The 10,000-nt window shown below is 39.2% G+C and overlaps 2 protein-coding genes across 2 annotated transcripts in view; one reads left to right on the forward strand and one right to left on the reverse strand.

Annotated features, from left to right (window-relative positions):
- Window positions 1-8,016, reverse strand: part of LOC138052835 (structural maintenance of chromosomes protein 6-like) — a 40,470-nt gene extending 32,454 nt beyond the window's left edge. Inside the window, exons 1-8 of the mRNA XM_068899419.1 lie at window positions 7,649-8,016; window positions 6,105-6,219; window positions 5,040-5,145; window positions 4,251-4,387; window positions 2,822-2,883; window positions 2,393-2,473; window positions 801-902; window positions 303-440 (exon numbers count right to left, since the gene is read on the reverse strand). Coding sequence (XP_068755520.1) covers window positions 303-440; window positions 801-902; window positions 2,393-2,473; window positions 2,822-2,883; window positions 4,251-4,387; window positions 5,040-5,145; window positions 6,105-6,219; window positions 7,649-7,846 — 939 coding nt within the window. The 5' untranslated portion in view covers window positions 7,847-8,016. The remainder of the gene's footprint in view (window positions 1-302; window positions 441-800; window positions 903-2,392; window positions 2,474-2,821; window positions 2,884-4,250; window positions 4,388-5,039; window positions 5,146-6,104; window positions 6,220-7,648) is intronic.
- Window positions 8,017-8,090: 74 nt separating this feature from the next.
- The window catches only part of LOC138052845 (coiled-coil domain-containing protein 91-like), a 21,127-nt gene continuing 19,217 nt past the window's right edge, over window positions 8,091-10,000 (forward strand). Inside the window, exon 1 of the mRNA XM_068899431.1 lies at window positions 8,091-8,262. Within this exon, the coding sequence (XP_068755532.1) occupies window positions 8,212-8,262 (51 nt within the window). The 5' untranslated portion in view covers window positions 8,091-8,211. The remainder of the gene's footprint in view (window positions 8,263-10,000) is intronic.

Below are 10,000 nucleotides of genomic sequence, written 5' to 3' on the forward strand. Positions count from 1 at the left end.
AGCATGGTTAGATCGAAATTGTATCCACCAGAACCTGTAAATTAGAATAAAATTTAACCAAGTATTCTTGGTTTTTACATGATGTAGTGGGCTCTATGCTGACCTTCCTAAAAAAAGTATTATTGATAGCGATAGTTGTGTTGGAGGTATTCAAGGAGGTTTTCATGCAAAAATCTCTGGTTTTGGTTTAAGATCACAAATGCTGATCTGGCGAGTCAAACCCAGGAATAGCGGTAATTTTTGCTAAAAGTCTCCACAGCACACCAGATGAATCAACTCCACCTGTCCAATGGTTAAAGTACCTTTTCAGCAACAATAACTTCTGCCCAGACACGCTCCTTCTTCAGTTCTTCAACCTGCTCCTTCATAGTTTTCAACTGTGCAATATCTTTGTACTTCTCTTCCAGTACTTGTACTTGACGCTGCATTGCCGGAAGAGTCTGAAAGCACAGAGTACACAAAAAAAAAAAGAATTATCTATGGGCAACAGCTCATTTGCAGAGTAGGGCATTGTGAAAAAGTGAGGAAAGTGTCAACTGATTTACAAGTGCAGGAGAAATCTTCCAAAATCCTGAAATCCAGCGTCTTGGGTTTGCATAACTGTCTCGAATTCTCCCAACTCCCCTGAGTGTTTAGATGAGGCTATGGAAACACGGAAAACGTCTTCTATTACTTAACTAGTGACACTCTTCTATCGGACATTGACAATACATTTAGAAAACCGATGAAGTTATTATAAGTAATTCACCCTCTAGTTGCAAAACAATTGAGTTAAAGCACAAAATGGATTGTATAAGTACCTCTTGTTTTCTGTCCAGAGTATTTTTTATTATATCTTGCTGCTCAATGATAAGTTCATAATCTGAACTCATTTGTTCAAGCTGTGTGGCCTTAAGGAAAAACTAAAAGAGGAAAAGAAAATTTAAGAGATGCAAACACAATTCAAATAAGTGCAAGGTTTGTCAATTAAAGACAAATTAAGAAAATACTCCGAATTTCCTGCAAAATGAAGAATTTATTAAAGTCTTAAAAAAATACACTTAGCAATTTGACCAAGATTATACAATTACGTACAATTACGTACATGTACCGTGATGTTCAAACAATCCCTGTGATAAAGATGTTTTTTTTTTCACAAAACTCATTGCAAAAATGAAGGGGGTAGTTTCTAAAAAAACTTTGGTGCTGTGTCGGTGGGGAAGTAGTATACAAAAATTTGGTTATATCAACGCAGTTGATAATGTAAATTGGCCACCGTAGAGAGATTATAAAAGCTGACGTTTCGAGCGTTAGCCCTTCGTCAGACCGAATCGCTCTGACGAGGGGCTAACGCTCGAAACGTCAGCTTTTAAAATCTCTGTACGGTGGCCAATTTACATTATCAACTCCGTTGATAAAAACAAATTTTTGTATACAGTGTACTTATGTTTATGCTTTCCTTAGGGCTCACTCTTCCACCAGTCAAGAAGCAAAGTAAAAATGAATACTACTACTCTGTTCTTAGACTATCACGACCACTCATTCTTACATTACTGCCTGAAATCGTATGCACATTGGCATGCGTGAACTGCAACTGTAGAATGTACACAATCCTCACAGGAGCAACGAGTTGAAACCGCGTGGTTCACAAACGAAAACCAAGGTCTCAAATTTAACTTGGTCAACCTGCGATAATTGATTGATCTTAGAAGTATAAACTGCATGCTGGAAAGGACTTGCTGAAATAGACAGTGTTCCAAAATTGTCATTGAAATCATTTTCGAAAAGTCACACATGTTAAAAAGCAATCACTTTCATACAAATTAGGCAAACTTTTTTTCGCGATGTTCCTGTGGGATTATTATTTGGTTAAACGTAATTTAACTAAGTTAACCACCACAAGCTTAGCAGTCAAGCAGTTCACAAGCTCAGCGGTCAAGTGGTTCACAAGCTTACCAGTCAAGCGGTCCACAAGTTAAGCAGTGAAGCGGTCCACAAGCATATCGGTCAATCCCACAAGTGCACGCTCACAAGGTGTGTTGCAGCTTTGTACACTGCCAGGATCTCAAAATTATTCGTCAAGCGTTTGTGCAGTGGTCTGTGGAGTGGTTCTTGTAGCATCTTTTCCCCCCTCCCATCCCTTATTTTTCTTCCTTCCACTGTTTCATCAGTGTGACGGATGCCTGGAATAGGGGCTCATGGCTGGGTTGCAGGGATTTGCCAGCCATGGGGGCAGTATTCTTTCTAGGGGCTGGTTGGCCAGCCTGGTATCCCAGGCACCCACCCTCCACTTAAGCGAGGCAGTTGGTTAAACAAAACTTTTGTTGTCTTCCATTGATAGATTTAAAATCAGCATTGCAGGAGTGCTAGTAATGCTTGCTGCACAGTCTGAATAGAGAATTTCGGAAGTCACCTTGTATTTATCCTTAGGGTCTGAGGAGTTCAGAAAATTTCTACTTGTGTCTTGATTTAAAACAGAGACTGGATTGTCCACCTATTAAACAAACAAGAAAATATGTTCTAATGCAACCCACAGGACCAGATTACTGTTACTGGACAAGTACAGTGTACATGTCTGTCGTACACACTGTGTCTTATTACCAGGATTTGCATGCCATGGAGTTGAAGGGATCAGGCACTCAAACAAGTAGATACATAAATTAATAAAAAAAAACTACAGCAAGATACATTCTATCTCATAGGTTACAGTATTAATGTTGTCTGGAATACTTTTTCATAAAAAAAGATACGAACATCCAAGAAAGGGTGTCTAGTTTTGCCAGATTTGATCCTCAAATGTTGATGTACAATTGTAACATTATTGGTTACATAGAGAACGTACCTGAATATTAAACTGGTCCAGAATGTGGTTTAACTCATCCTTCTTTTGAGACACCACTCTACCTGGAAAATAGACATTATTATTTCACTTTATTACATATCAAATCTGGTCCAACAGATAAAGTAACCACAAGAAAATTTACAAAACTCCACCCTTTGTTGTCCATAAATTATTTAAGTAATAATATTATTATTACAGCAGTAGTAGAAGCAGTCCTATCATGATCATGATCAATAATACATCGTACACTAAGCAGATCATGAATAAGTTTACTTTATAACATTCATATTTCATAACCAATGAAGCCAGCAAAGGAAGGACTTTATGAAGGATCAAAGTGAGAGGGTTTCAAGGAACTACAGTACCAGTCAAAGGTAAGTTGACAGTCACTCGAAGCTTGATCCGCAAAACTTTATTCTTGATCTTTGAAAAGTTTGAGGATCTAGGTTTGAGTCAAGTTTCAAGACGTTCGAGGGCTTTCGAGAATTTTTGTGACAATTTTCAAGACTCTTCAGTAGAGAAAAGAAAGAACTTTTTGTGTGATTAGTTTTTCACATGTCTGGGAGCTTCTCCACTTCAGCTCTATTGTACAGCTGATTGCTTTGCTTTTTTTATTGTTTAATCTTCAGCTGGGATCAAATTTAAAAGAAAGTGGGGATGAACAACCTTGTGATAAGTTAGGCGTCCGCTCAGGCGGACTCCGCTCCGCTCGGCTCGGGCATTCAGAAATTTGGTTGCCTGTGCTCACAAATAAGGCGCCCCAAGCGACCGTTAGGCAGCAGCCTTGATAGCTCATAGAATTAAAACTGACAGAACTCTGCAAATTGAATAAACATATCTTTTGATACATCTGTTTTAGTCAAAGTGTCTAAGATTCGAGACAGTTTGGGAAGTGGTGGTAGAATTTCTTCTTCCTCTTTAAAAAAATAATTAACATTGACTGAGACAAAGACACTGTCGATGCTTGAACAAGAACAGTGGTGAAACCTTATTGAAAAGCATGTGTGTTATCATGCACCTGCTATCGTGCTGTACATACAGCAGGACTTGCATGGAATTTAATGGCGGCACTTTGCATGACAAATTCAAACACAACGTAAACAAAATGATATTAATTTTTTATTTCACTTTCTGTAAGCTACATGTACTTATTTCTTAGTGCACTTAGGTTATCAAATATGGAAAGAGTGATTTAATATCCAAAGAAAGAAGGTAAGTAAAGATTGTTGACATTTTTTATGTTTGACCTCTACAGCATAGAGATCCTCAAAAAAGATTGTGAGGGTCCCGAAACTTAATCCTTGAAAACAATGAGGATCATGGATTGAGTTGCGAGCCGAGACTGTCAACTTAAACCTTTGACCAGTACCGACATGTACTTAACATACCAGAGAAAGCGGAAATTGACCTTTTTGTGCAGTGTACTCACCATCTCTAGCTTTAATTTTGTATGATCCACTCCCATCATTACTGATTCGACGCTCCACAGTTATACAGTCTCCATAATCATTTGGTTTATATGCATCTTGGCCTCTGTTTCGTAGCTTAATTGACACCTGGGCATAACTTGAAGCCAAGAAAGACGAACTGTTAGTGCCATTCACAAAAACATGCTTTGCTGATTTTGTCCTTCACAGAAGTGAAACTATGAAAGATCAGCAAGATTTGTGACTGCTCACCCCCTTTTGCCCTTGTTCAGCAGTCTGAGCTGGCGATTGTGTTGGGAGCGGTCAGTGCAAACAGTGGACTGTGAATTGCGGACTGGGTATAAAAGTAGTAGTCCCCGGTGTTGTGGTGTGACCTTATCTAGATGGGGCCATCTTTCACTTCCTAAAATAAATTGTAAACTGCGTAATAAGCAGTCTGGTTAAAGTCCCCCGCAAAGCATTGTAAATTAGACATGAAAAGCCCCAAGGAAAGAGACTAATAGCTTCACTTCACTTCACACTAGCTGACCTCTCGAAAACATTGATCAGTGTAATGTATTTGTGAGTCGGTAGTTTCTTTCTGGCATGTACATTAAAACGAGGACATTCAGAGTATGGCCGTCATGTTGTGTAGTTGGTGATTCAATCTGGTTCAATTTGTTCCAAGTCTAACCATCTGTTGGTTTATCAGTATTTAACAATCAGTCCACACATGACTGATCTAAGGTGACTTTCTGGACAATGAACTTCTATAGGGTAACAGTAGCACACTTGAAAACTCTTCACTTTACCTGCACTTGTTCTTAATGAATCCCTTGAGAGAATTTCCTCTGCTTGTTGTGGTAGCCTTTCCACCTAACCCCACGACTAATGCTGTCATTATCGCACTTTTACCACCTATAAAATAGCAAAAAAACCATCACAAATAGCACTGACGATCAAAGATCTAAGCTTGCCAATGAGTGGAAGAAGAATCTTGAAAGTTCAGCTCATGTCTTGCTTAAGTGGACTATCAATAATTCTCTTTTTAAAAAGTTCCTTCTGTAAAATTATGCCAATGTCACAATGGAAACAGTGCTTGAAATTAGCGCTTGTCTGGTCATCCCAGACAACCAGAAAGTTTACTGGGCGACTAGTTTTGGTAAATGAAAAGGTTGATTGCCCAAAGAAAAAACAACAGACAACCCAACCAAAAATAGAAAATGAATCACACAAGCAGCACCTGACAGTCACACTCGTCAGTTTTCTATTGTCAATGTCCAATAGTAGTGTGAAGTTAACAATAATTTATTTGCTGTAGTTGAGTGCTCATTTTCCCTTGTTTTAAATATCTGTCAGTTTGGCTTTTAAAAAAAATTCTCAGATAGGAAAATTCAACAGACAATGTCACAAACATGTAGCGGCAATGGAGATCGAAGACTGTATTTTGAAAACCCAGACTTCAACAAAAACCACATGTGCACAATAAGAACTATGGGATACTCAAGCCCCACTGCCATTTAATTAATTTTTATCTCAACATGGCGCAGGGGGTTTCCTAATGGGCAACTAACTTCTAAGCGCTTATCAGGGTGACCAAATTTACGGGTTTCGTTGCCCAGCTTTAGAACAACCTGGATTGGGTAGTGGCATTCTGTAGAGTCCACCATCTTGTAATATAGTTGTGTTTAGCAAGTCTGCTTCATTGATTTTCTTCCCTATCGAATCGTTACATAAATAAACAGACAACGGAAAAACGATGAACAGAAAGTCTAAAATGAAACAATGGGACTTTCAACAATTGGCTTGCTGACCAAAGCGAGGATGTACAGCTGGTGTATTATTATTATATTAACATTTATTAATAAGTTACTCACTTCCATTTCGCCCTATAATGAAATTGACATTTGCACCCAATGGAACTTCAAGCATGGTGTGACACATAAAGTTCACCAGCGTTATCTTTTCAATTATTCCAACTTCTGCCTCAGACTACAATGAAACAATGACTGTTAATAAAACCCATGGCAAATTAGAACACACGAGTCTTGAACACCGCAAAAATATAGCTCCAAGGACAAAGAGCTGCAGACGGCATGAAATTCCAGTGAAAGGGAAACTTTACAAGGATTACCAGGAAATGGATACAAGAAAAATCACAGATTTGCTTGCTGCTTTCCAAAGGAAGCAGGTGTGCTGGGCATATTTAACAATTATCCTGCGAAATTGCCCGGAATATCGCCTGATACTTAGCCGACGAGGGCATAGGCCAAGTTGGCTAAAATCAGTCGATATTCTGCAAGATTGAGCTGGATATATGATTGTTTTATTATTCAACACATTGACGACAAAGCACAATTTTCTATGTTTATTGGGAAAAAAAGCTGGAAAAACTACCATTTTTCTTTGCGACACACAAAATTATATACATTATAGGATATACGTTGAGTACGCACAACGAATATTGACTGCCCTATGACCATACTTGGACATTGTCACAATGTGTTTAATAATAACGATTGTCCGCAAGCTAAAGCAATGTGAATCCAACAAAACGGCTCCTTTTCAATAACCTTTTAAAAAAAGAACAGTCTGTTTAAAAAAGGAGAAAATTTTGTCGAACATTGCAAGAATTGCAAGAAGACTGTGTTCCTGTCACGTTGGTTTGAGTAGTAATTTTAGCTTCGATAGCTCAAATCAACACGCCCATATTGCAAAACCATTGTAACAGCCGAGCTTGCTGGCATGCACGTGATCACAGCCAGGCATTTTGACATAGGACCCTGTACTTTAATAATATAAGACACTTATATAGAACATTAAATAATGAAACTATTACTTGCGGTTCATGTATAGACTACCAGAGTGATGAAGACCTTGTCCAGCTTAAGACTGTTCAAGGCAAGCTGGCGAGGACAGTATATGTCATATTAATATAACAACTTGTTTTGCTGTTGTTGTTTTATTTTTTTCCTTGGGGCTAGCAATTCCCATCTTTACGGGCAAACTCTCTCGTGGGCGGCAAATTAAACGAGACAAAACTCTCGCCAACTCTCATGAAAAATTTGTGCAGGTTCAAATTCGATGAGAGCTCTCGAGAGTCGATGAGAGCTCTCGAGAGTCGATGAGAGCGAGAGTTTCAACTCTCATCAACCCTCGCTCTCGTTTGGCCAGGGCTTTAGGGGCGGTGAGGATGAGAAATGGATAAACCCCCAGTGATCGTGTTCGCCACGATACCGGCCGGCGTTTAATCATTTGCAACCAATCGATAATGCACCACAATGCTACATTTTGGTGTCGTTAATAAACACAGGATGAGATCAGCAAACCATGTCAGACGGTACAAGAAACTACACTAAGATTAAAATACAAAATGCAGCATAACAGAGTTCGCAAGCACTACGAATCGACGCCAACTTACCGTCGATGATACCGGGAAATCTGGCCTCTGGGAGCAATCGAGACTGTCTTCCTCGATGTCTTCCGTGTGGTCTTCATCTTGAGCGGAAGAAAGTCGCTTTTTCTTGGATCGGGACGATTCAATGTCATCTTGTTCTTGAGTTACCAATGCATCGTCTTCTGCTTCGCTATCTGACTGCAATTTCCGTTTTCGCGCCATTGCTTCTCCAAACACCAATTCGAGTTAAAACCTTGCCTGCGTCGAATCAAACACTATAAAATTTCAAAGTGATCTCTTCAATAAAATTTTAACGACTTGTTGCTCAAAATACAAATTAAAATTCAAGTCGAAGCGTAAGCACATCACAAAACAAATGGACACATTGAAAAACAGCGCCAAACCTGCAATCATGTGATCATATCGCGAAGTGGCTCGTGGGAAGACTCGTAGAACGCCTGGTAGTAAATCAATATAATTTTTTTTCCTGGTTGATAAAGAATATATTGTTGTTTTGGATTATTCTTTATTGCTGTTCTGGATTATTCTTTTATTTTTTGATTTTATGGGAAAAAGAAGAAATAAGAATGGAAGGTGATAGGTGGGCAGATTTTGGCTCAGCAGCTGCAAATAGCGAGGTGAGCGGTTTTTCTCTTTCTCAGGGTGCGTTTCTTTCGGATGAAAATTCCGAAAAAGGATCATTGATCAGTTGGACCATGGTGCATCAAAGGAACCTAAGAATCCTTCCCCAGAGTGGATTCATTGGTTCCTTTGATGCACCGCGATTAATAGGCCATTTCCGAGTTCATGTCTGCCTCCTCCTCAAAACGAGTCTAAGTGCGAAGTTTTTGTGATGGCAATTAGTTTTACTTAACATATGAATGAAAACTAATTTTCATAAGAAAAACTTCGCACTTAGACTCGTTTTGAAGAGGAGGCAAACATGAACTCGGAAATGGCCTATTGATCTTTGAGCAATGATCCTTTTTCGGATCATCCCAAAGAAACGCTACCGTAAAGTGTACAATCTTTTGTTGGGGCATTAATTTGGCAAGTATAATACAATACATACAATACATACTTAATTGACCGCTCCCCATAGGGGCTTTTCAGGGCCAATGAAACACAATCAACGAAAAAACAGAACACAACAACTACAGCTGTTAAGAATCCCAACTGGCCGGAGGCAAACCAGTTGGCTATTTACAGTGCAGCTGGGAAGTTGAACCAGGGACTACCAGGAACAAATTCAAAGAGTTGTCAGAGTGGGTCTTGAACCAGGGATCTCCGGATCTCAAGACAAGCGCCCTAACCACTGGGCCACACTATCTTGAAAAGTCATGTGTGAATTACAGATTACAGATCCATGCCGTTTTGTGTATTCAAATATGCAGGGGTTATGTAAAATGCGAAGTTGGCAGCTGAGTAGTATATAGACAAACAGACTGTTGTCAATTGAACTCAAAATGAATCTTTTAATCTTAGGTTTGAAAGAATCTGTCTTTAATTTACTTCAATTTAAGGAAAAAAGTAGCCGAATCATCTGAGTGAAGTAGATGATGCTTTTCAGATCACCTGTTGTCGGTACTTACTGAAACCACGGCATAGGATTATACATCCATTCTGTATGGATTTTTAGTAAACCGAAAAGTGATCAGCTCACAGTTGGCTACAAAGCTCATATTGGTAGAGCACTACACGACAGATCAGAGGTCATGGATTCAAATCCAAGTTAAGCATGTCAAGCACTGCTACAGTACAATACAATACAATACATACTTAATTGACCGCTCCCCATAGGTGCTTTTCAGGGCCAATTAAACACAATCAACGAAACGACAGAACACAACAACAACTGTTAAGAATCCCAACTGGCCGGAGGCAAACCAGTTGGCTATTTACAAGTGCAGCTGGGAAGTTGAACCAGGGACTACCAGGAACAAATTCATTGAGTGATTAGAACGGGTCTTGAACCCGGGATCTCTGGATCTCAAGGCAAGCGCCCTAACCACTTGGCCAAACTGCCTCACTGCCAGTACTGTTCTAGTAGCACTCATAACTGCGATGATCATTTCAAAACTTAATCTCCCTTTTTCTTTATTAAATCTTGGTGAAGAACTAGATGAAATGAAAGAAAATGCAGTCGCTTTGATGATCAGCCACGTATAAGTGCACAATATTTTTGCAATGATTTGGTTTTATCAACAGAGTTGATAATGTAAATTGGACACCATACAGAGATTCTAAAAGCTGACGTTTCGAGCATTAGCCCTTCGTCAGAAGGAATCGAGGAATTATGGGTTACGTGAAGTTTTTATAGTAGAGTGGGAGCTACGCTATTGGTGGTAACATGGCAACATGAAAAATAGGAATATA

Source organism: Montipora capricornis, chromosome 6 (genome assembly GCF_036669925.1).
Source record: "Montipora capricornis isolate CH-2021 chromosome 6, ASM3666992v2, whole genome shotgun sequence".
NCBI classification, from domain to species: domain Eukaryota; kingdom Metazoa; phylum Cnidaria; class Anthozoa; order Scleractinia; family Acroporidae; genus Montipora; species Montipora capricornis.